We start from the raw sequence: 26,920 nt of genomic DNA on the forward strand, positions 1-26,920 counted from the left end.
CATTTCCTCTATATACTACACCACACAGGAGGAGAGCCAACACATCCTCTATACACTACAACATGCAAGAGGAGAGCCAACACATCCTCTATATACTACAACACACAAGAGGAGAGCCGACACATCCTCTATATACTACTCCACACAGGAGGAGAGCTGACACATCCTCTATACACTAATACTACACCACACAGGAGAGCGAACACATCCTCTATGTACTACACCACACAGGAGAGATAACACATCATCCATATACTACACCACACAGGAGTAGAGCCAACACATCCTCTATGTACTACACCACACAGGAGAGATAACACATCATCTATATACTACACCACACAGGAGGAGAGCTGACACATCCTCTATGTACTACTCCACAAAGGAGAGCTGACCCATCCACTATATACCACACCACACAGGAGGAGAGCTGACACATCCTCTATATACTACACCACACAGGAGGAGAGCTGACACATCCTCTATATCAGTGGTGGCGAACCTATGGCACGGGTGCCAGAGGTGGCACTCAGAGCCCTTTCTGTGGGCACTCAGGCCATCACCACAGGACAGAGTTCACCAAACAGGACCAAATCTTCCTGCGGTCCAAGGCAACTTATGAGATGATACTCTCAGCGCTATTTTAAAGCGACACTTCATTGGCTGTTTGGAACGCCAGGAAAAGTGAGGTGGTATTGACAGAACTGGAGGTCATCCTGTTGGACCCACCAATCTTCCTCTACAGAAAGACCCTCTTTCTTTCAACTGTATTGGTGGCCTCAGGGGCTGATACGATTGAAAGATGTGGAAGAACACGTAGTAATAAGTTACTGCTTAAAATGCCACGTTGGCACTTCACAGTAAATAAGTGGATTTTGGTCATAGTTTGGGCACTCGGCCTATAAAAGGTTTGCCATCACTGCTCTATATACTACACCACACAGGAGGAGAGCTGACACCTCCTCTATATACTACACCACACAGGAAGAGAGCTGACACATCCTCTATATACCACACCACACAGGAGGAGAGCTGACACATCCTCTATGTACTACTCCACACTGGAGGAGAGCTTACTCCTCCCCTATATACTACACTGCAATAAGCACTGGGAGTTCTCTAATAGCAAGAAACATCTTGCCTGCTGTACAAGTTAGAGATTCAAGCGGATCCATTAATAATGTGGCAAATAGAGCCATTATATAACTCAGAAACCCAAACTTCTCTGAACAATATATATACTGTATATACAGGCAGTCCCCGGGTTACATACAAGATAGGGTCTGGAGGTTTGTTCTTAAGTTGAATTTGTATGTAAGTCGAAACTGTATATTTTATAATGGAAGTTCTAGACAATTTTTTTTCTTTTGCCCCAGTGACAATTGGAGTTTCAAAATTTTTGGTGTAATTGGACCAAGAATTATCAATAAAGCTTCATTACAGGCATCTTACAGCTGATCATTGCAGTCTGGGACTATAGTAAAGCATCCAGAGAGCTTCACCAGAGGTCACAGTGGGTAGAGGGGTCCGTCTGTAACTATGGGTTGTCTGTAAGTCGGGTGTCCTTAAGTAGGGGACCGCCTGTATATATATATATATATATATATATATATATATATATATATATATATATATTATTCTATTCTATGGATTGATTAGGCTTTTAATAATATTTTGTATCCTTTTTTTCTGCTTCTCCTAGATAATATTTCCTGGCTTGACCTAGAAGGATCCAAAATGGTTTCAATAGAGGCTACATCTTATGCTCTCCTAGCTCTTTTGAAATTGGAAGCCAGTCATGCAGTCATGGAGCCCGTGGTTCGTTGGCTTATCAGACAGCAATTCTATGGTGACAAATATGTTTCAACACAAGTGAGTTATCAAAGTCTAAAGAGGTTGAGCAGGAAAAGAAAGAAGGGTCTTTTTTTCTTCAAAGGCATTCTTGGACATAGATGGGTCTACCAGCATCCAATTCTCTCCTCAAATAAAATCAGCATAGTGTAAGGCACATAAGATTATTAGCTCCATTTATATCTTATGCATCTTATTCTGATTGGAAATGTTATTTATTGTATTAAAGGGAACTGCTGGCCATCAATGGGAAGCACCGACAGTTAATATCCTTATTTTTACAATTGATTAGTTTCTAAAATTGTATTTGATTGGGATACAAGAAAGCTATGTCGGAAAAGCTAAGGAAGTGCCCTGCACACAAATGGCTTTACTTACATTCCCTTTACTATGAAGCATTTTAGGTTAACCTCCAACTCTTTCTTATTTTAACCTGTAGGCAACAATGATGCTATTTCAAGCTCTCGCCCAATTTGATGTGGCCAAAGGGACTGATAACCATACGGAAATGGATGTTATTTTCACATTGCCAGGAAGGACATTATCTACGACACAGCGCATCGATGTGCAGAGCGGATTGCAGGCTCGTTCTGAACAGGTGGGAATAGAATATTTTACAATGTATGACTTTCTGCCAATTCTACCAACTACACATCTCTGCTGCTGTTGGAATTAGTCCTGTGGCACCACAAGTGGCAACTACTTAAGAGAAGTTGGAGAAGTGGAGTAGGAAGATGTGGTGGACAATTCTCATTAAATGGAGACCGTTTCAGAATGACAATATTAAAGTTATATTCATGCCACTGCTAGTGGTGCCTGTGTACAGTAAGGCATGCAGGCCCTAAACTCACCAACAAACTCAGTCACCTCCTAACAAGTCTCACAAACCCTGTAGGGTTAGAGACTTCTCGAGGATCCCTACACTGACTCAGTGCTCAGGAAAGAAGATAGAGGGATGGACAACAGATAACAGACAAGCAAAATCAGACAGAATCAAGTAAAACCCATATGGTGGCAAAGGACATAATGAATTAGCAAGAGAATGGTCAAAATAACGTAGCAGAAGTCAGATACACAGTATAGCAAAACAACAACGGATGCAAATGATACAAATGAGACAGGAGACTAGTAAAGCCAGACAGGTATTATAGAACTGTGCAGATATATACTAGAGTTCCTGAATGTTACCTCCAGCAGCTAACTTGTTTGGTCGTCCATCATCAAATCACATGGGTGAACACAACTACACTCAAATGGACAGCATCCAGATTTCTCAGGCAAAAGATTCTTATTATTGTTTTTTATACACACTCCCTAAACATATGGATTTCCCTGAAGGCACAGAAAGTGAAATAGAGTCGTCCACACAACCTCCTGTATGACACAATACTAAATTACAACCCTGAATGGCTGAACAGCCCCAATGAAACAGAGACTTATCCGTACAGTAGACTGAAACCAAATACAGATAAGAAACTACTCTATCCTTGCGTCTTTGTCTGAGTCTGTTGTCAGAACAGACTTCTAGAATCAGAGTTAGCTCTAAGGTACTGGGATAAGGGCGATCAACCTAAGTTTTTTCTAATAGACTCAGAAAGTCCCCATTTAAAGTTGCCTTCAAGTTGAGTTCATCAATGTTGCACAATACTCCATACAAAACTTCTCAGCAGAGCGTATGCCTTGCTGCAGAGAGAGAAGTTGAGATTCCACAAGTGCAGTATGATTTGGTTCAGCATTAAAGGAACCTAGGTATTGAATAAATCTATCCATGGATGACCATTCCTGCTCATCTAGAGGAAGCTTCATGGCCCAAGACTGTAGATCTTTCTGCAATAGAGACACAACTACTTCTGCCATCTGGGCCTGGAAGGAAAGCGGATTAAAACTAAAGTACAGCAAACATGTTTCCTAGAAGTTTTCAAATTTCCCACAGAAATGACCCAGGGGTAACATCTTTACCTTGTGTACAGTTGGTGGATATGGTTGATGGGTTGCAAAAGGTGCTGCAGCACGGTCCATGTATAGATTTTTGTATATGCATAAGATATAATAATTGTGTACCAAAAACTGTAACAATTTTGGAGTCCAAGAAGAAGTCCAAGTTACGGGTAGTGGATCCACTGTACCACCGCGGATGATGATATAAGATGTAAGCAGAGTCTAAGTGGTACACAGTTTTCACCAGAGCCCATTGCAACCTGCGGTGTGGTACCACCAGGTTTCTCCACAGGTTTGACTTTGTCCATGGTGGCGGCCAAGGCGAAGTACAAAGTTGTAGAGCAGAAAAGTGGCCGGGGACATGCAGGTGGTCAGGACAGGCAGCAGGGGATTGGTGTCAGGAGCAAGGCCAAAGGTCAAAGCAGGTAGCAGAGTAGCAAAGTCTGGATGGAACCAGGGTCACAACAGGAAATTTCAATACAGTCAGGGAGCATACAGGAACAAGCTTTCTCTTGGGCATAAGGCATGGAGATCTGGCAGGGGACACAGGAAAGGGCCAGGAATTTATCTGGCTGGCAGTCAGCCAGCACCAATCATTGGTGGACCCTTAAATCCTAGATGGTCGGCATGCGTGCGCCCTAGGAGGCGGGGGCGCACGCGCCGGAGCGAGGAGACTGTCGCTGGAGCATGGTGAGGTTAGTGAAGATGCTGAACTTCTGGGGCACAGGGAGGCACACAGGTGCACCTGCAAAACGGAACATGGTTTGCAGGAGCACCCATCACATTAGCATTGACTAAAAATGAAATCAAGCAAATTCCTATAGAAATGTTCAAGAGTAGTTCACGAAAGCTTAATTGATCACTGCAACATTTGACTAAAGCTTAGAAAATTTCCTGCATCCAGAGAACTGCACCAGAGCTCATAGTGAGCAGAAAGGTCAATTTGTAACTAGGGGTCATCTATAAGTTGTTGTTTTTTTAGTTGGGGACTGCCTGTACTTGCATTTTGAATATCGAAGACATCCATAAGGAGAAATAATATTTTACATTGATAGGAAATAGGGAAGTCCATAAGCAAAGTAAAACAGCAACTGGTGGGGTCAACCTAGAGGGCAAACCACTACAATACGCTACATATGAGAATGCGGACCTAAAAACTGAAAACTAGATGTACATCTAAGAAAGATGATGTAAGATGATGAAAGATGGAGAAAGAAGCACAACTCTTCCACCATTTGGCTATTCTCATATCTAATGATTAAGGCTACTGGCAACCAGACAATGTGAAACTATTAAAACCAGGTTTCTGTAAGAAAACTCAGCTTAAGAAATTCTGAAAAGATGAAAACAAGAAAAAAGTTTGTTTAACATAGAGAGAAGACCAAGACTAATTTTAACGACATTTGGAAAGGTACTTCAAGCTGAAGTAGTAATAGATGGTGGACCAGAGTTATTGGAGACATCTCCTGCTGCAAATAGATGGAAAATGTAGATGTAGAAGAGACAGCAGATGTTTCAGTGATTGCAAAGCCCTTCAATAGTCACATGGTTTAAAGCCATAAAAGAACTTGGATAGTGAAGGTGATCTGTCCTGTGCACAGGTGAGAGAAGGAGGGGGACTGATGTAGAATTGCTGGTTACTGAATACTCTTGGTAGCCTCAGAAATTTTCATTCTCATTGGTCCATCAGAGTTGCCAACAGAGCCATGAAGTCAGCGTGAATCGAGCTGTGGCTATCCAAAGGCTTTGATGTCATGAATAACCACCTATAAGAATCATAATCATATAGTTTTAAAGAAAAACATTGTTTTTTTTTTCATTTTCTTCATTGACTCCTAGAAGCACAAATGAGAGGCTGTCACTGCTGCAGATTCGATCTGGGGATGATAACTGGGTAAAATTACATTTTTAAGATCACATCAACTTTTGGTGACCAGGTTCCCGTTACAAATGGAGAAAATATATATAAATGCTTGTAGCTTTGGAGTTATGTGCAGCTTTCAATATGACTGCATGGTTTCTTTACAGACCAACATAAACAAAGACTTTGTGGTCACGGCAAAAGGTATCGGACAAGCCACACTAAAGGTAAGACGATGCATACATATTTCAATGGCTTCTTCAACCTTCCAGTAAATTGACTCTTTGGTTTGAGGATTTAGTCTTGCACGTAACTGATGGGCTGTCATGTATATTCTGTTTTTCACTGGTCAAAAAATCTGACTTGCTCTATTTTTTGGATGACCACGTGGGTTTGTTAATAGCTGTGACATGGCAAAAATAGGCTATATGTAGACAAAGCTTGGAGACCATCTATGGGGATTGTGGAAACTCCAAGTGTATGGTAGATGTAGGAGAAACAAGACAAAAAGCGCTTTCCTAGTGTATAAAGCTTATAAAGCGTTTTGGGTAATCTCTCCGAATGGCTGCAGGCATCCACCTCCTAGCATGGAGCTGCTCCAGGGAAGTCAGACAACGCTCTCGTACTGCTGTGGAAGGGCCCAGAAATGGTAGTGGAGATATTTCATGGCATGATGTAAGGAATTCTTCGAACTAGTTTCTTACGAAGAAATTTTATTGCAACGTGTTTCGTCTCGGATTCCGAGCTAAAACACGATGCAATAAAATTTCTTTGTAAGAAACTAGTTTGAAGAATTCCTTACTTCTGAGCGCCAGGAAACATCCAATACCTCCACTACCATTACTGGGCCCTTCCAGTGCAAAAATAGGCTATAGGTAGTGCAGAGGTAGCAGTACTACCACTTCCTGAGGCCAGAGGAGCGCATAAGCAGTATTATTAGTGGCACATAGAAGGTTTGGTGGCCCAGAAGCTTCAAGTTATGCCTTTTTTTGTGGATAGTCTCTGGCAATATTGTGGCATGGCCCTATGGTTGAATTGTGCCAGTTCTGTGCCGTGATTGACTGCCATAATTATTACTCTGACACCAATATTGTTACAATATCCTTTTCTTGTAAAATTGGTACAAGTTTTGCTTGGAAAACTAGGCACTTTGTGAAGTTTATTGACATCTAAGGAAATGTCCCATTTAACATTGTCAATAGATATTTTTACAATATTTTACCTATCCAGGCAAGCTCACCTCTGTTATGAAAATCATCACCAAGTTCATAGCTCAGGGGTCAGGGGTCAGGCAAGGGAATGCAGGTCATATTTCAAGGTTCAGGATTCCATTGGGGCCACTTCTCCTTGGATATGTTATTTATATACATGGTCAGTCCACCAGAAACCTTGTATCTGATTTTGCAGATCAGCTCCATTGAAGGTAATTTGGCTAGGTTGCTGGAAAAACCCTGTTGTTTTTAAGCTTTTTAACCACAAATCCTCATGTATGTTGATCATCCCTCTTCTAGGTGATGGCCGTTTATTATGAGCTAGCAACAGAAAAGGGAGAAGAATGCAAGAACTATGATCTCTCGGTCACTGTGACCAAAGAACCTATTGGTAAGCGTGAACTTCTCGTATTCTCCTGTCCTAAAATCGATAGGCTTGAGACAGTTAAGAGATTGTCTGAGATTTTCAATTTTGGATCAGATGGATGAGGTTTATATTATATAAAGAACAGTCCTTCCCTCTCCACCTCTCCGGTCCAGCGTGACACTTTCTATTACTGTCGTCTTTGGTTGCAAACAGAGGCTGTAAGGGTGACATCACATTCACTGCATGATCTATTACTTATTTGTATGATATGAGCCCCTGTATCCTGAACCTAAATTAATAATCCGGACAACCACTTTAAGGCCATCACTTTTAGCCACAGTTTGAAGGATATCCCCCACTAGCGCAACATGTGGCCATACTATTAAGATGATTGTCTGTGAGTCAGAAAATATATCAATGCCATCCAGGAAGTATCATAGACTTCAGCTACAACAAATTTACAAAATTTTGTGATCTCATTGAACCACGGTTTTTCCGTTGTGCCATGATCTGCACTCTGCTCCACCAACTGTTGTCACACCAAAAACTTTGACTATTTCATGCCTTGAAGAAGGCGCCTTAAATAACACAGCGGGATGTACTGAGCGGTACAACATTCAAGGTGTGAGTAGGACCAACAATGGTCCTGGAAATATTACCAGCACCAGTTAAGCTGCCTGACAATGACTTTCAGAGAGACGCTACAAGCAGTGTGATATAGACATAGCATTATTATAACCTCACATATGCTTTCATCCTCTCCCAGTGACCAGTGATACTCTGGAGACAATTTCAATCAAGATCTGCTTCAGGTTGGTTTTGGCATACTTTAAGTTTTGTTTATACATTTTTTTTTTTGACACAGTCAAGAAATCCGACTTGAGTGACATACCATCCAGATAATCTTAAATGGACACCTAAATGTAATAACTTAATTTCATAACATCCACCAAAGTAAATAAAGACCCAACCCAACAGACCCAAAAACCTATCCAAGCCCCACAACAAAGTGGAAAACCTGACATTGAGCATTCACTTACTTTCTATTCTTCACAGCCAAATCTTTGTCTCTCACAATGGGGCAGATTTACTTACCCGGTCCATTCACGATCCAGCGGCGCGTTCTCTGCGGTGGCTTCGGGTCCGGCCGGTATTTATTAAGGTAGTTCCTCCGCCGTCCACCAGGTGGCGCTGCTGCGCTGAAGAGCATCGGAACGCACTGGAATACACCGAGCCGGGCCGAGTGAAGGAAAGTGCAATTTTCGCGACACATTTTTAAATGCGGCGGTTTTTCCGAATCCGTCGGGTTTTTCGTTATTTGGGTTATAACTATAGCCCAAATTTCCATTCATCTGCTGTCTCATTGTCATATCACTTCAAGCTTCCAAGACATATCTTCTTACCTTGGGATTGTTTTGGAGTCATACATGTCTTTCTTTGAGGAGATCACCAGGATACTAGGCCTAAAAACACTTTCATGATCCAAAAATTCCAAGGATAAGGCAGAAGACTCACAAGGTATTCGGTAAAAATAGGATTGCCTTGTAAATGTTCACTAAAGATAATTCAAAAACACCTACATGGATACAAAGACATTGAAGTAATGAATCTCTATCTTGTATTGAATGCTAAATATAAACAACCTAATTGATGGTTTCAAACTAATGTACCCTCATGGACTAACCAATTTTTGGGGTGTTCTCAGACATCTTAAATCTGTAGATGCCACCATGTCCATCATTGATGTTTCCATGATGACTGGATTTTCCCCCGATGAAAAAGACCTTAAAAGGGTGAGTCGAAATAGTCAATAACAGAAATGTTATACTTTTACAACACCAAAAGAGGTCAACATATCCTACAGTTATCAGTAAGACTGGTACATGCATGTTGTCTTATCAAGAACGTTGTTATCTTCTCCAGCTGAAGGATGGAGTGGACAAATACATCTCTGAATTTGAGATCAACAAGGGGGCCTTTGATAAAGGAACATTGATCATCTACCTCAAAAAGGTGAGAAGTCAAATATATATGTAATACTTGTGTTAAGTCCATTAAAATTACTAAAAGTATTTTTTTATTGTGTTGTGAAAGGTTATGTAGACATGTACTGTAGCACTGATATCTCCCAACCATCTTGGATTCAGTAGAACCGTTCCGGTTCTTGGAATCGGTTCCAATGTCCTGGGTGGTGGGAGGTAAGTTCAGGATTTTATTTTACCATTCTATATTTGTCACTGCTTTGTGTGGTCCTGAGGCCCCCTGGTTTGGATCCATGATATCATCTCACCTGATATCTTCAGATCTGCACACAGCAGTGGTAAAGACGAGAAGTGGACAGGCGAGTATTTTTGGTTTTGTCTTTAAAGTTCGACACCAACTGTTTGTGGATTATTATTTAGTTAGACATGCACCTGGAAAATTTTTGGAAACAAAGTAAAGGAAAAATTTTGAACTGATCAATTGTTAACCACAAGTGTTGCCAGCAGTATAAAGTCCTCATTTGTGGTCTTGTTTTTGTTATACACCAATACTCTAGTGGACATGGTGAATATTCACCAGGAGCCGCAGCTGTTCGTTTATTTTTACTTTAAGGCCCCGGAACTTAATAATACAATTGCCAAGATTCACTGAACTTCCCTGCTGTCAGGATTCGGGTTCAGTGGACCCCCTGGACCACCGCGGGAGATGGTACTAGCCGACACCTGGGACCAGAATCTTAGACTAGCCCATGGTGACAGCCAAGGTCAAGGTACCTTTGCAGGAGACAGTCTTGTAGTCAGGCTCAAATGGGCAGTCAGGGCAGGCAACAGAGATGCAGAGTCTAAGTCCAAGTCTGGTTTCAGCAACAGGAGATCACGTAGGAGGGAATGGGAACACAGGAACAAACAGGAGCACGGGTACAGGAATGCAGTAACAGGAACAACACAGGAGGGCTATCACGATGTCAAGAAGCTCAAAGAGAGTTATGGGAGTCACCGGATTAAATAGCAAACCCGGAAGTGGCCAGCTCCAATCCCCGATGCGCTGGCCCTTTAAATTTCCGAGTGCCGGCGTGAGCACACCCTAGAGAGAGGGTATGCACACGCGGGCTAGGCCGGACTGTAGCAGGAGCGTGCAGAGGTGAGTTTGGGCCGGGGGAAGCCGTGCCATGGAGAGGGACACGGGTTTGCCCTCAATCCATGACATGGATCGCGGGGGCTCCCGTGACACATGCCCTTCCCTTAGGCCAGTTTTATAATAGTTTAAAAAAACTTCTGTATCACCATCATTTCTGGTCTATTGAGTGAGATTGAAAAGATGCTGATTTTATCGTTCATCTGTACTTTGTTTGTGTGAAGGTCTTAGGTTGCTTACTGTTTGGGGTTCATTGCCTCCTTTTTCTGCTGTCTGCCCTGGTCCAACAACAGTTAACAGTTGTGACTGACAGCTCTGCTACAATCACCATCACCAGACCAGGTTTCCCATAAGTATTTTGTTCACCTTCAGATTATTGCTGGTTAAAGTTTCTCTTAGCTAGCTCCATGCCGTGAGAGAGAGACACTTAGTTTTCTGCATTCCTGGTCTTTTGATCTCAGCTCTATACTCTTCCATATCTGCTATTGGGTACATCTTTGCTATATCTGTTGTGATCCGGCTCTGTTCTTCCCTGTTTTTGCTGTTTACCTTGTTACATGTTTGCATATTGGTATGTAGACTGACCGTCTTCAAGTTTTGCCGTACTGGCTAGGGTATGAGAGGCGAGTAAGTAGGGCTGTTAGGGGGTAGAGTTTAGGGCTTTGTCCTTCAAGAACTGAGTCCCTATAAATCAAATTTAGAAAACCCCTAAATATATAAATTTGAAATTAGAAAGTATCTAAAATAGTCTGATAACCCCACTCTAAATTGAACAGTTCATGAGCTCTATCAGTGATTGTAATCTATATTTACATGACATTGCAGATTTTCTATACATGTATTTGCATTTTTTATTTTCTATTTAATGTATAAGTTTAGAATTTTATGTAGAATTTTAATTCATCATTTTTGGTGCAAATTGGTGCAAACTCCACAAACCCATCCTATATTTTTTTAATGTTTTTTACTTTTTTCAGTTTTGGTACAACTCTAGGTTTTTTTTTCCGATTTGCTTCGGGTGAATGTTGAGACACAACAGAAGTTTAACGAATTGAAGTCAAATTGATGAATGATTGATTCGACAGACTTTTAATGGCTTAAGTTGAACAATCGTTGAGCTCAATCAGTAATTGTATGGAACAGTTTTTAACAAACCAAATTCTGCACCATATTATATGTTTTTTTTTTAAACTTAAGTATTTGCATTTTTGTTATCTATATATTTATTATTTTATTATCTAATATCAATATTTCTTGTATTTTTTTGAAATCACCAATTTTGTCGGCTTTTGCCTATTTTCTGATCTTAAACACACTATATAAGCGGGGCAGGACTTCCGACAAATCCACCCTACATATTTTTTCACTATAATTGAGGCTCCTTATATTGGAGGAATCCATTTTACCTGTGGACAATGACTAGAAGGACCTACAGGACAACTAATCTCAGGAGTATCTTTTTGATTTCCACAGGTTTCTCACGAAGAAGAGGAATGTCTGAAGTTCAGGCTCAACAAACATTTAGAGGTGGGACTTGTCCAACCAGGTTCTGTCACAATCTACGACTATTATGCACCAGGTAACTTCATCAATATAAAAACCCACCAAACCTAAGTGGACACTTCCAGTTCTCATCATTGTGGATTGATTCAATGTCAGTGATGCACAACAGTTTTGTCCTGTTTCCTCAAGGTTTTATGCACTGGGGCAAAAGGGAGTCATCATGACGTGTTCATATATCAACATGGGGTTATTGTGACATATGTTGACTTATGTGATCAAATGCTTTCTCATCTGTTGATGGCAGACCATAGATGCTCCAGACAGCCATTGTCGGAGGTTGTCCTGAGAAGAACTCCAGCTTTCGATGCACCAGTTAGATAGTAGGGGTGAGATAGCAGTTACTCTTAAGGTTCACCAACTTGAATTACAACCACAGGGGGTTTCTTGAGCTCCATCCTGAGCTGTATTCATAGTCTATCCCAGAAGGAGGCCTATACATCATAAACATGTTGAGTGAAGTGAGTCTGCCTCTTGAGAAGTGACGTTAGCCGTACTAGAATCTGGACGCTGATGCCTGAAAGTGAAGAGAAGAATTACATTATAGAAAATTGAGACTGTGTAAGGACCGATCCCCAAGATGTTGTCTAAGAGAGAACAGTTTGTGTGTGAAGACAACGAAACTGCTATAGGGATGTTATGATTAAGGGGAAGATACTGCCAGGACAATGCTCCAAGTGGAGATGACCCAGAAACACTAAGATGACCTCATTTGAGAACTCTAAAACCATCAGGATCATTGTCCACCAGTGAGTAGTACATTCCCTACATTCTCCAGTCCAACCTGAAATTCCACCGTCCCCAGGAGGATAAACCACTGCAACACCAAATTGCAAAAACGACTCAATACTTTATTTTCTTAATGTAATATGCATAAATTATACCAGTAAGACACATTTATCTTCTATTCCAGATGTGCTAAATGTCATAAATGATATTCATGACTTAAAATTGTCTAAAATTTGCACCATTTTTGGCGCAAAAACTACAGACAAAACCATGATTAAGGAAAACTTAGAAAATGGAAAGAAGTGACTTGAGACATTTGTAACAAATGCATTTTTATTGGTTTTTAAGGGGTTAAACTATCCTCTAAAGCAGAAATAAATCAGGTATTGTCTCCTGTCTAGAAACTATGGTGAAACCCAATGGGGCTCATTTACTAAGGTTTCCTGATGATTTCCGAGTTGCACCACATTTAACAGAGGTTTTTGGCACACGCGATCGGATTTTGGCACCGGCTTTCACGCAACACATATCCGGGGGGGCGGGCCGTCAGACTATCCAAAGGATTTGGACAACGCACGGGATTAAACTTTGCAAATTGTGTCACAAGACATGCACTCACATACATCGGGAAGAAGAAGGTGAACTCTGACAGACCTGAGCGGGGAAGCCACACATGCAGGATCTCAGCCGCACAATGTTGGTGCATGGCGCTGGACTTCATCTTTGTCAGAACATCCGGATCGGGGATCGCATACATTTTCCCCAATATGTTCCCAAATCATGGTGGGCTATTAATAGCATAGGGCAGTGGTGGCACTCAGAGCCCTCTATATGGGCACCCTTGTCATCACCCCAGGGTAGAGTTTGCCAGACAGGACTCAAGGCCTCTTGCAGTCACAGGCAGCTCAGGACCCTAGAAGGAAGCTACAATGGTAATCCAAACTTCTTCTGCTTCTCTCTACTGTATTGGTGTCCTCGGGTGCCTATACAATTTAAACCTGTGACAGAAGGGAGTAATAAGTTACTGCTTGAATTGTCGCATTGGCACTTTGCGAAAAAATATGTGGGTTTTGGTTGTAGTTTGGGCACTCTGTGTCTAAAAGGTTCACCATCACTGGCATAGGGTATGATAACAGCGCCCCTGGTGGTATGTATCTTCAGACATCAATCCAGGAGCTCCATACTTCCAGAACTTGGGATAACCTGATCACTATTGATTACACCATTATAAAAGTTACATTATAATGTGACTGGGATGGCATTGGCCTGGGCATATTCCATCTAAATGGAAGTAAACGGAAGCAAGGTCTTCTAGACAGACAGGTCTGATTGCTATGAATACTCTGGGGGTCATTTACTAAGGGCCCGATTCGCGTTTTCCCGACGTGTTACCCGAATATTTCCGATTTGCGACGATTTCCCCTGAATTGCCCCGGGTAAGTAAATCTGCCCCTCTATGTCTACTAACCATATTGGGGCAGATTAACTTATCCGGTCCATTCACGACCCCTCTGTGGTGGATTCGGGTCCCGCCGGGATTCATTAAGGCATTTGTCCGACGCCCACCAGGTGCCGCTGCGGCGCTGAAGAGCATTGGAACGCAGTCAAGTACACTGGCCTATTCCTTTTGAAGGTAAGTGCAAGCTCCGAGACACTTTTCTTTTTTTTAAATGCGGCGGTTTCTCCGAATCCGTCGGGTTTTCGTTCAGCCACGCCCCCCGATTTCCATCGCGTGCATGCCAGTGCTGATGCACCACAATCTGATCGCATGCGCCAAAATCCCGGGGCAATTCAGGGGAAATCGGCGCAAATCGGAAATATTCGGGTAACACTTCGGGAAAACGTGAATCGGGCCCTTGGTAAATGACCCCCATTGTGTAAGTCCCGAGCAAATGATCTATATCAGGATACTCCTGTCTACGGACTATCTGATTAGAGCAAATCTCCTATTAACATAGCGGAATGAGAGATATTCTTGTAAAAATGCATTACGGTAAGCTGGGTGACCTCTTAAATCTGGAGAATACGATACTACACTCTCTTTTCTTCCACAGAAAGTCGCTGTCAGAAATTCTACCACTACATAGAGGATAATACATATTTTGGTCGCATCTGTCATGAAAACGTGTGTCGTTGTGCTGAAGGTAAAGAGTGTTTGCCAACTCTCCCAAGATTTCTATGGGACTCGAATTAGAAGGGAAGAGGTCTGATCTGGGGTCGGTAATAGGAAATGATCTGCTCTGGGTTCTGTATTTTTGGGATTGACTGGTCTTAATCTGATATCTTTTCTAAGGATGTCCAGGGCCAAATGATTGGACAAATGCACTTTTTGGGATAGAAATATACTATTTTGTCCAATCTTGGTCCCTACCATGTGATAAAAAGGCACCTTCCCCCAATGGCTCCTTGTGTTCTTAGTAAGAGTGTTCATAACGTTCATACATTTTCAGAATTCCTGGGTTTGACCGTGTCTTTGTTGCATGGAATCCATACTGCCCCATGATTATATATTCTGTTCTGGTAAAACATCGGCTCGACTTGTCATTGTTCTATGTCTGCCTGTCCGGACATTGGACCCACATGGATTCTGTCTGGTTACTGCAAGCCCACAGACATATTTACATACCACTCTAATAGGTGGAAGCCTTGTGCCCTCATCGCAGGCAGGTCCACATACCGGTTGGAAAATGCTATTGGGATTATCCCAAATTTAAACTGGTTAGGTGCCACAGTGGGTCCACGTCCCACTTGTTGTTCTAAAGAGTCTACTTTAAGATTCCTTTTAATGACCCTTTAAATTTCCCAGTGATAGTTAAAGTATTTTTCACAAGTTTGCATCAATTTTCAGGAAAATGTTTGATGGATCAGGAGAAGAAAGATGCAGAGTCTCGACTGGCGGACGCCTGTAGTAGTGGAATGGATCATGGTGAGGCACATCTATCATATATGTACATGTGGTGCACCCTGGATAGGAAGGACATCAACCATCAGTTGAGTGACGGTAGATATGTCCTAGTAACAATGTTCCTTGGGATTTCTTTTGTTATAACTGTATATCCCGTGTAAATATAGAGTTATAAAAGTTATGCAAATGACCCTGGGGTGCTCAGGCTATACGACCCGAGTGCCTCAGGGAGCCTAGTATTCTAATTTACGCATACCCCCATAGCACTACAGGGGGTCTGCATAAATCAAATCCAAGCTCCCTGAGGCACTCAGGTCATATAGCCTGAGCACCACAGGCTTAATTAGCATAACTTTTATAACTATATATCCGAAATCCGTGGAATATAGAGTTGTAACACAAGAAGTCCTGAAGAACTTCTTACTAGGACACATCTGCCACAATAGTTTTAGTTTTCTCTAATGCCGTATGGTGGTGACTGCCATGTGCCATTTAAGTGATTTGGTGATGGGTTTTCATAATTTTTGGCAGATATCCCTAATGTCTAACAGCTCTGGTGACTATTCCTATCTGTTTGTACTGTTTTGTTTTTGTCTCTGTGTATCACACTTTGGCACAGAGAAGGATTGCCACCCAGTTACCGGCCACCACCTAGTGTGGATTGAGTAAGTAGGTAGGGTGAGTCTGGTGGATTCAGAATTAGGGCTCACTCTCTGTGTCCATTTTTTTTGTTCTTAATTCCCTCATCAGAGCTGGATGATGCAATAGTTGAAAAGTCTTGTAGGAGGATCAATTTTTTTTTTTATTATTGTCCCAGGTCGGACTTTTTTTACCTCAGTACTTACCTCTGGTTCAGTGCTCTTTGGCATACATAATTTTAGCAGCCTGTAGGTGGCTTGTACTAGGCTAAGGAGGTCTACACTACACCATACCAATAAAGGCCCGCCGTGATGAGAACCACTGCTTTGGATGCTGGATAAAGATGAGTGAGCACGAACCCACAACTTCAGCAAGAAGTCTGGGTTTAGGTCCAACTCAACCCCCAGCAGGTATTAACTGTTTAATCCCTACGGCATCAATTGCAGTTGTTCGCGGTGGGTGTACCCAAACCGAACTCTCAGGATTGAGTGACGGGAGATATGTTCAGACAAACTTTGTGAACCCATACCTGAAAAAAATATGATCTCACAAGACCCATCTAAGTTACCTGATTTTAGGGTTTTCTATCTTCTGATTTAGATAATAGCATGGATGAAGGTGTGAAGGTCTTTGGATAAAAATTGTCCCACAGGTCTGGGAGTTGCCTTCATCCATATGGTAGTGGCCAGTTCTTACACCACCATCCATATGGTTGAGTAGTTTGGTTGGTAGGAGGCCATGGCAGTCGCCAAATTCTGTTCTTTTAACAATGATTGTCTTTTTTATACAAAATGTTTTTTGTTGGTAAAATGTTATGACTAATCTCCCTTTCTCTTGGATTATCTGCATAGTATACAAGGTGACCCTTCTTCAATCATATTATGAAAAGGACTTTGACAAATATGAAATGCTTGTAACAGATGTCTACAAGAAAGGTAATGTGCTGGGATGTCTGTCTACTCATGGTGTAACAAGAGGAATAACATTAACATATGAACAGTCCCGAACAGTTTTAGTACATAGGTGCAGCACGAGAGGAGTTTTAGAGACAATATCCTAAAAGCATGTAGTATTAGTAGACGGATTTAGGAAGATTACTTACTGGTAATAACTGCTGGGGTCAGGGGGTTGTTAGTGAGGTGGTGATCTATAGATAGATGAGAGACAATTTCTTTAAAGCTGAATTGAATCTCAATATTTTTTTTTTTTTTTTTTATCAATCTTGTTTATTGATAAGCAAACACTAGTAACAATTGTAGTACACTTATTTGGTAGTTACATGTATGCATAGGGTACAAGTTATGTAATACATCATATAGTTTGTTAGAGAGTTACATCAGTTTGTACATGCATAATCTTATAACACTGTAGTGTCTACGAACAGTAATTAACTAGATTATTGTTTAACGGGGGCTAAAGTGGGGTAAGTAAGTTAGAAGGAGGGTACGTTATTGGTGGGAGGGAGCGGGTGGGTGGGGTTGGGAAAGGGTAGGGGGGATTCCAGGTTACGTTGAGGGAGATGGTTTAGCGTATGTTGTGGTATTGTTGATTAGTCGGGGAGTGTTGTGAATGATGTAGAATTCTGAAACGTTATCCATTGGGACCAGGTTTGCAGATGTTTATCATGTGTTTTGTGGTTTTCTGCTGTGAGTTCTTCCATTTTCTGGAGTAAGAGGATTTCCTGGAACCATTCAGTGATGGTTGGTACTCTGGAGGATTTCCAGAGACGAGGTATGAGTGTGCGAGCTGCTGTCAGCAGGAAACCCAAGAGCTTGGCTTTTTTGTTGTCTAACTGTGCGGGAAAAATAGAGAGCAGTAGTACGGATGGATCGTTTGGGATTTTATAATCCAGGATATCTGAGGATATTTTACATACTTGGCTCCAGAAGGTTTGGATCAGGGGGCATTGCCACCAGATATGGGTCATTGTACCTTCCGCCTGATTGCACCTCCAGCATTTGTCAGAGCAGGAAGGATAAATTTTGTGGAGTTTGGTCGGGACCCAATACCATCTAGAAATAATTTTGAAATTTGTCTCTTGGGATTTAACCGCTAGTGATAATTTGTGCGTGCGGTGGAAAGCTCTGGACCAGTCATCACTGCTGAATGTGGTGTTAAGTTCCTTCTCCCATGATTTTGTGTATGGGATGTGAGAATTTGACCAGTTGTCCAGTAGCAGGTTGTATATTGCTGATATCGGGTGCGATATTGGGGAGGGTGATAGGCAGAGCTCTTCAAAGGGTGTTAAATCCCTGTGCAGGTTAAGTTTTGTTTTGTGTCTGTTATAGAAGTTTCTGAGCTGCATGTATTCCCATTTGGTTTTGGGTAGAGATGAGGCGCATACGTTGAGATCCTCTAGTGGGGCTAGTGTCGAGGGATTTAAGACTGATTTAAACCTGAGGGGTTTGTCTTGTGATCTCATTGGTAGTAAGAAGTCTTGTGCAAGACCTGGTGGGAAGTCTGGGTTGTCTGTGATTGGGGTGAGAGGGCCATAGGGTTCTGTCAGTTTGTTCGTATCTGGGGGTCTATTTATTGTCTTCATGGTTTGAGCTGCTGTGAGGGGTAGATTATTTAAATGGTGCGGTGTGAGGAGTGAGTGTGAGGACCAGGGTATTCCTGCCAGAGGGCAGGGAGAAAGTTGGTTTTCAATTTTAACCCAAAGTTTTGAATCTTGGTGGAACCAATCTAGGACTCGGGAAAGGTTTACTGCGTAGAAGTAGCCCTTAATATCCGGGAGACCAAGACCTCCTTGTAGTTTCCTACGTACCAGGATGGATTTGGCTAGTCTGGGGGAAGATGCGGACCAGATGAATCGGTTAATCAGAGTTGTCAGTTTGTTGAAGAACACTTTGGGAAGGGCGATGGGGACTGTTTGATACAGATAGAGAAGTTTTGGAAGGACTGTCATCTTTATGCAGTTTATTCTCCCTATCCAGGAGATCTTTTTATTTCCCCATTTTGTGAGATTGTTTTGGAGAGAGATCAGGAAGTTTTTATGATTATGAGCGTATATGGCGTCTGCACCAGAGGCGATTTGGACACCCAGGTAGGGGATGGAGTCCCTTTCCCATGTGAACGGGTATTTCTTTTGGAGAGATTTCGTGATATTGCTATGTAATCCAAACCCTATTGCTGTGCTTTTGGTCATATTAACTTTGTGGTTGCTGAAATAGCCAAAGGTTTGCAGTACTTCCATTAAGTGTGGGAGAGATTTATCCGGGTCCGTGAGATAAATTAGCACATCATCAGCAAATGCTGAACATTTGTAGGAGGTGTTCTTTATCTGTATACCATGTATCTCTGGGTGGTTTCTGATGGATATTAGTAGGTGTTCGATAATTAGTGCGTAGAGGAGTGGGGAGAGGGGGCACCCTTGTCTGGTCCCATTACTTATTGTGAATGGAGAGGAATAAAGACCGTTGACTCTGATTTGGGCTTTGGGGTGATTATATAGGGCTTTGATTTTGGAGAGCATGGTGTTTCTGATGCCTATTTGTTTAAGTGTTGCTTCTAGGAATCCCCAGTCCACCCGGTCGAACGCCTTCTCTGCGTCCAGGGAGAGAACTAATAGTGGAGAGTCAGTTTTTTGGGCATGATGTATGAGAGAGAAAGTTTTTAGTGTATTATCTCTCGCTTCTCTTGTGGGTATGAAACCTACTTGGTCCGGGTGAACTAGGGACTCCAGCAGGCGGGAGAGGCGTTTTGCTAGTAGTTTGGCGTATATTTTTGCGTCAGTGTTAATTAATGAGATGGGACGGTAGCTTTGGCATAGTTGTGGGTCTTTCCCTTCTTTGGGGATTATTGTGATGTGGGCATGTAAAAATGCTGGTTGGAATTGGACAGCATCGGAAACCGTATTGAAAGTGTGTAACATGGGGGGTGTTATTTCGTCTACTAATGTTTTGTAAAATATGGCTGTGAACCCGTCTGGACCTGGGCTTTTGCCATTTGGAAGAGCTAGGATTACTTGTTGTATCTCCTCTGGGGAGAAAGGAGTGTCTAGTTGTTCCAGTTCCTCCTGAGATATGGATGGTAACGCTGTCTCTTGTATGTATTGTGGTAAAGTTTTGAGGGGAGAGGGAGGAGTGAAGTTGGCGGAGGGAGGGGGGAGGTTGTACAGTTTTGAATAATACTCCATGAACGCTTTTGCTATTTCCTCGGGCTTGTGAGCGGTGGGACCGGTATTTGTTTTGATTGATGCTATATATGATGCAGCTTTTTTGTCTCTAAGGGCTCTGGCCAGGTATTTACCCGGTTTGTTACTCCACTCATAGATTGAGCGTGAGCAAATCTGAAATATTCTTTTTTGTTTGGCGTCCAATATGGTGTTGAGTTCGTGTCTGGCTAATGTTAGTTCTCTTAGGGAGGCTAATTGTAGTGACTGTTTGTGTTTGTTTTCTAAGTTTTGGATGGTCGTTAGAAGGTTTTGTGTCTTGTGTTCTGTCATGCGCTTTAGGCGAGCTCCGTGTTTCATTAGGATTCCCCTAAGAGAGCCTTTTAGTGTTTCCCAAAGTGTGGTGGGGCTTGATGTGTCTAGTTTGTGATCATTTTCAAATTTAGCGAATTGTTGTTTCAGTTCATTTAGGCAGATGGGATCTTTTAGGAGAGATTCGTTTAATCGCCAGTTATATGCAGGGCGTTTTGGGGGGAGTAATGTTAGTGAGCAGTAAATGGGGGCATGGTCTGATAGATAGGACAATCCTATTTTGGAGCTTTGGGCAGTGGTGAGAAGTTTATGATGTACAAAAATATAATCTATTCTGCTGTACGAGTTGTGGACTGCAGAGTAGAAAGTATAATCTTTGCTGTCTGGGTTTTGTAGCCTCCATATATCGCAGAGTTGCATTTTATGCAGGGATTTCCTTATTCTGTTTATTTTATTGAAGGGGACGGAGGATTTCCCTGAGGAGGTGTCTAAGGTTGGATTAAGTGCTACATTAAAGTCTCCTACCAGGATTAATGATCCTCTAGTGAAGGCACACAGCTCGTCTAGCATTTTTGTGATAAAGTTAGCCTGGTCTGAGTTCGGGGCGTATATATTGGCGATGGTGAATAGCGTGCCTTGTATTTCACACTTTAAGAAGATATATCTGGCGTGTTTATCCATTTTGGTTTCTTGCACTTTGCATTGAAAGTTTTTGTGGAGAAAAATTGAGACCCCCTTTGTTTTCCCTTCTGGGTTTGTGCAGTGGTAGGATGTTGGGTAGTACTTGTTTTTGATGTTTGGGGTATGGTTCGTTTTAAAGTGTGTTTCTTGCACACAGAGAATATGAGTTTTTTGTCTATGCATGGTGTAAAGAACCTTAGACCTTTTCTCGGGTTGGTTAAGGCCTTTTGCGTTGAAAGATGTTATTTTTAAAGATGAGGACATTTTGTTTCAGATTAGTAGTTTTTTTTTTTTTTGTTTTTTTTTTTGTTTTTTTTTTTTTGTTTTTTTTTTTTTTTTGCTTTATTTGGTTTGGTTGTGATGAGTACCTGGACTTGGGAGGTAGGGATTTTAGGGATGCTGGGGAAGGGCAGGAAAGGTGAAAACCGGACTTAGCTAGGGTAAGTCGGACAAATCTTGTTGAGAGTTGCGTTTACGCAATTTAAAGAACCGTAATGCCTTATTACGGTTAAGCCTATTGGGGGGTTGTGTCTAGGCAGTTTATTTGTTGTAGTGTTGGTTGAAGTCTATAGGTTATTAGTTATTTGTTTGTTATCAGTTGTCATTTATCCGGGCCTGTGGATAACTTAAGGGATATGGTCGATATATAATTTATAGTTTAGAGTTTGTGCATGGGGAAAAATGTATGGTGTAGCACTATGGCTTTGGTATGGGGTTTTGTTAACAGCAAATAGTAAAAATAATTTTTTAGCAAACAGTTTGAGAGATCCCGGGTGAGATCGCGAGCTCCTTGTCTGTATAGTTTAGGGTTGGAAGAACCCATTGATAGGTGTTGTGATGTAATGGGGAGCTCGCGGGGACACCTAGGACCTCCCATGACAATAACAGTTAAATCAGAACAGACTGAACTTAATGGGAGAGGAAAAAGAGAGAATGATATGTAGCCATGTTTCTGTCTAGGACTTCAATTCAGGCCCAAACAGATATGGCTGCCATCTTCTTCTGCAATAAAGACATCAATAAAGGTGGATCAGACAGGTCTTACTGCTTGTGGTTTGAGATTAGAGTTCCTTTAACTTTCTTGAAGTCTCTCTAATGGTGGCATTCTCCGTTCTCTCTGTCTTTGTTGTCGTGGCGTGTCGAATCTGGTGGAGGAATTTTGGTTCCAGCTCAGGGATCTTGTGTTCTGTCTTGGGTCTTGATCGTTGAAAGGGTCATCCCAGTTGGGGAGGGATATACGTGGTAGGTTTAATTCTTCCAAGAAGCTCGGCAGATCCTCTGGGTGGGTTAGTGTTGCTTGTTTGGTGCCATTCTTGGCGTGCAGAGCGAAGGGGAACCCCCACCTGTAGGTGATGTTTCTGTCTTGTAGGAGCGAGAGTAATGGGCGTAGCATGGCCCTCTGGCGTAGTGTTCTCCTAGATAAATCTGGGAAAAGGGTTATTTTTGCTCCATCAAAGTCTATTTCCCCCTTGTTGCGTGCCTTCTGCAGGATTTGTTCTTTGATGGCGTAGTAGTGAATTCGGCAGATTACATCTCGAGGTCTAGCAGGATCCGAGCTTCTGGCTCTTAGAGCTCTGTGAGCGCGGTCAAATTCGATTGGAGTATCGACCGGCCGTTCCAGGAGGTTATTGAAGATGCCTGTGAGTGTGGGGATCAGGTCAGGTGCATGGGTCGCTTCTGGGAGCCCTCTTATTCGGATGTTGTTCCGTCTGTTTCTGTTCTCCAGATCGTCTATCTGGGCCGCTAGATGGCGCTGTTGGCTTTCCTGTGTGTTAGTAGCAGCTTGTAGCTCCAGGATAGTGGAGGAGATTTCTGTTCTGAAAGATTCCAGCTCATCTACTCTTTCTTGCAGGGATGATACGTCAGATTGGACCTTTTGTAGGTCTTGGCGCCAGGCGCCTTTTAGGTCTGATGCTAATGTATCCATGTCCCTTTTTGAAGGAAGAAGTGCTAGAAGTGCCTGGAGTTCTGGATGGCTTCTCAGGGCTAGTGCTGCCTCTTCAGGAGGGGGGAGGCTGACCAGGACATCAGCATGGTCCGACTGAGAGGCTGCAGGTCTCTGTGGGCTCTGAGAGGGCTCAGGATCTGGATTAGTGAAATAATCAGGAGCCTCTTTTCTACCTGGAGCTTGGTTGTGGGTATTTCTTTTGCCAGCCTGTGATGTTGCTGGGGACCCGAACAGGGTGCGTTTAGATGGGGGGCTGCTGCCTGAGTCTCCTTTCCCTCCTGCTCCTTTCTTAGTGGAGATATCTCCCTGGGTGTTATGTGGGGGGGCCATCTTGTCTCCTAGTCCCTGAGTGGCGTTGCGCGTGAGGGATCTGGTGACGGAGCGCTGGCCCTGAGCAGTGGGTATGAAAGCAGGGGTTGGTGTGCTGAGCGGAAGCCTTGGCTGTGTGTGGGCTCGGGGGCTGGTGGTGCAGGGGCTGTTACACTTACCCCGGTCCTGTGCCGCTCTGTTCTCCTTCCCTGCAGCTGCCGGGGGTCGGGGTGAGGGAGTCCCGGTGCGGCTCTGCGCTCCTCTCTTCACAGCAGCGCGCTGTGCTTGTGAGCGCTGCTGCTGTGGACTCTCCTGCCCTTGAACACGCTGCTGCCGGGGACGCTCCTGCTCCTGTGTGCGCTCCAGCTGCTGGGCCCTTGAGCGCCGCTGCTGCTGTCTCTCCTGCCCGTGTGGGCTCTCCTGCAGCTGGTGCTGGGAACGCTGTTGGTGTGTGCGCTCACACTGCTGAGCGCTCTCCTGCTGCGCCCGATGCTGCTGCCGGCCGCGTGGTGTGAGGTGGCGGGAGCGGCTGCCCGTGGAGGGAGAGCGGTCCTGGAGGGGCTTAAAGAAGTTAAATATCGGGGTGCCAGACACCGGGGAATGTTGTGTCCTCCTGGAGGTACGTCTGGATCCTGGTTTCCCCATGCACTGTATATTTTATCTCCCTTTATCCTCTGGCCCGGAGCGGAGCTATCTCATGTGCGTCTGACCTGCATGGCGGTTAGTCACGCCCCTCGAATCTCAATATTTGAATATTGTGGTCCAGGTTCTTTTTTTATTGGCCTACTGTTTGATAACATCTAAACTTCCACGTGTGAACCTGTAGAATTGATTAGAATTTTCTCATCATTACTGATTTTATTTTACATACCTTAGGAACGGACGAAGATGCCAAGGACAATAAGCGGATCTTTCTCAGTCATGTAAGATGTCGTAAAAATATAAAATTGGAAATAGGAAAAGATTACATTGTATTTGGGTCATCCAAGAACGTTTGGTACACTGAGACCTTTGGGTAAGTGAGAAGTCTCATCGTGGAGATGAGAATGGGGTAGATACATCAAGTTTATGGCACTGTCGATACATGCTGACCATCCACTGTATGTCTCCTCAGCTACAGCTACGTCCTGTCAAGCGATTCTTGGATTGAATGGTGGCCGAATCAGAGGGAGTGTCAAGATCCTGAGTATGAGGATCTTTGTAATGACTTTTCTTCATTTACTTTTGAACTTAACATTTCTGGTTGCCAAAGCTAATGGTCAACCATATTCTTATTTCCACAAACAATAGGATTTATATGCCATGACAATAAAGTGATCTGTGTCCTGTAAGCTCTGTCTGATATTTTTTAACACCACCAATCAAACCTTTAAAGGTATCTAGGACCAAAGCAGTTGGATACATAGAGAGAAGCACAGTGGATTCGGAAAAACCGCCGCATTTTTAAAAAAGAAATGTCGCGAAAATTGCACTTACCTTCACTCAGCCCGGCTCGGTGTATTCCAGTGCGTTCCGATGCTCTTCAGCGATGCTCTTCACCTGGTGGACGCCGGAGGAACTACCTTAATAAATCCCGGTCGGACCCTAATCCAGCGCAGGGAACACGCCGCTGGATCGCGAATGAGCCGGGTAAGTAAATCTGCCCCAGTGGGGCATATTTATCAGGACCTCTGCGCACCGCCAGTGGCGCAGAGGCCCTGAAATAATCGTAAATGCTAGCTTATTGCTAGCTTTTGCGATTATTTTCCCCAATCCGCCACCTTCACGCCAGTGGGGCGTGAAGGGGGGGCGCGGCCGAGCGGGGGGCGCGGCCGGAAGGGAGTGGGACGGTGCGGGGCGGGATAAATGCTGCGCTACTGGCAGCCCGATACATCAAGAGGCAGAAGCCTCTTGATGTATTGGGCTGTGAATTTGCAGCGGCGGGGCGATCATACGATGGCGCACGAGCGCCAGCGTATGATAAATATCCCCCAGTATCTTTGTGTCCAAGGAGAAAGTTCCTGAATGTGTTCATCCCCACAATTTGAATCTCCATGTACAATGTAATACTTGTCGAATGATTTGTTAGTCGTCTGCCTGCCACTTTGTATGGCTTTTATTAATTTTTTTCATAAGGTTTTTATTAAATGTTGTGCTTGGTATGGAGTTAAGATGCCGCAGTCACGTCCAAGTACTAAGTCTTTAAACATCTCCCACATAAGGGAGTTGTGTGTGTTGGACTCCCAACACCAACCAACAACCTACTAAATGCTAAGAATTGATCAGCAAAATCAACTAGGCAAACCCCTACCGCTCCCTACAAATCATGAAGGTGGCCTACTTTGCTTCTCCCATGATATTCCTGCAGTAGAGAGCGGGTGACACTGAGACACTGGCATTGAGAGGAACTTTGCATCTAATTCATATTAATATAAGTTTGGTCCTCATCTTGTGATTACCTCCAGAGATTAAGGATCGTTTCTGACCATGTCACCTGACAACAGATGCAGGCTTGTCTTGCAGCGAGTCACCTGTGTCACACAGATGCTGAGTTTTTTTGTCTTTGAATGAAACGAAGAATATATATTTCCCATTTTGAACAGGAAAAAGTAATGGATCTGAAGATATTATAATTCTTAGGCAGCGATGGGCTAACCTCAATTCATAAAGGTCATAGACATGCTTACAAAGGTCATAACATCTAATAACTTTTAATTATCCCAGTTTCAAGTTGAAATTCCCCACTTCCAGTTATGTCACCTTCGCTGCCAGCTCTGACCTCCTGATCCATCCCCGACCTCCCATCATAGCCACCGGCCTTGACCGTCTGTCTGTTCCTGACTAAGAGACTGCCTTGTGATCGTGTACCTCGACCTTGGCTGCCACAGTGGACAACTCGCGCCTGTGGAATGACCTGGTGGTACCACACTGCAGCAAGACCATCTTGCTTTGCGGTGGGCTCTGGTGAAGACCGGGTGCCACTTAGATTCCGGTTCCAGTTGTCTGCTTACATATTCGTCAGCGGTGGTCCAGGGGGTTCACTACTGCAAATCTTTACACCTAGCACATGCCTCCCAGTAGATAGGTACCCCCAGTAGATACCACAGCACATTCCCCCAAGTAAATAGGTAGCCACAGAACATGCCCCCCAGTATATAGGTAGCCACAGCACATGCTCCCAAGTATATAGGTAGCCACAGCACATGCTTTTAGGAGATAGGTAATCACAGCACATGCTTCCCATTATATAGGTAGCCCCAGTACATACCCCAGTAGATAGGTAGCCAAAGCACATGCCCCCAAGTAGATAGGTAGCCACAGCACATGCTTTTAGGAGATAGGTAATCACAGCACATGCTTCCCATTATATAGGTAGCCCCAGTACATACCCCAGTAGAT

At 43.2% G+C, this 26,920-nt stretch overlaps 1 protein-coding gene across 1 annotated transcript in view; it reads left to right on the top strand.

Moving 5' to 3' along the window:
- LOC140128236 (complement C3-like) overlaps positions 1-24,873 on the top strand; it is a 76,779-nt gene extending 51,906 nt beyond the window's left edge. Inside the window, exons 29-41 of the mRNA XM_072149792.1 lie at positions 1,703-1,872; positions 2,291-2,449; positions 5,818-5,877; positions 7,162-7,252; positions 7,995-8,040; positions 8,934-9,021; positions 9,152-9,241; positions 11,819-11,924; positions 14,689-14,778; positions 15,483-15,560; positions 17,030-17,113; positions 24,419-24,557; positions 24,657-24,873. Of these exons, the coding sequence (XP_072005893.1) occupies positions 1,703-1,872; positions 2,291-2,449; positions 5,818-5,877; positions 7,162-7,252; positions 7,995-8,040; positions 8,934-9,021; positions 9,152-9,241; positions 11,819-11,924; positions 14,689-14,778; positions 15,483-15,560; positions 17,030-17,113; positions 24,419-24,557; positions 24,657-24,798 (1,343 nt within the window). The 3' untranslated portion in view covers positions 24,799-24,873. The remainder of the gene's footprint in view (positions 1-1,702; positions 1,873-2,290; positions 2,450-5,817; positions 5,878-7,161; positions 7,253-7,994; positions 8,041-8,933; positions 9,022-9,151; positions 9,242-11,818; positions 11,925-14,688; positions 14,779-15,482; positions 15,561-17,029; positions 17,114-24,418; positions 24,558-24,656) is intronic.
- Positions 24,874-26,920: the final 2,047 nt, after the last annotated feature.

The sequence above is a fragment of the Engystomops pustulosus genome, chromosome 4 (assembly GCF_040894005.1).
Source record: "Engystomops pustulosus chromosome 4, aEngPut4.maternal, whole genome shotgun sequence".
In the NCBI taxonomy this organism is placed as follows: Eukaryota; Metazoa; Chordata; class Amphibia; order Anura; family Leptodactylidae; genus Engystomops; species Engystomops pustulosus.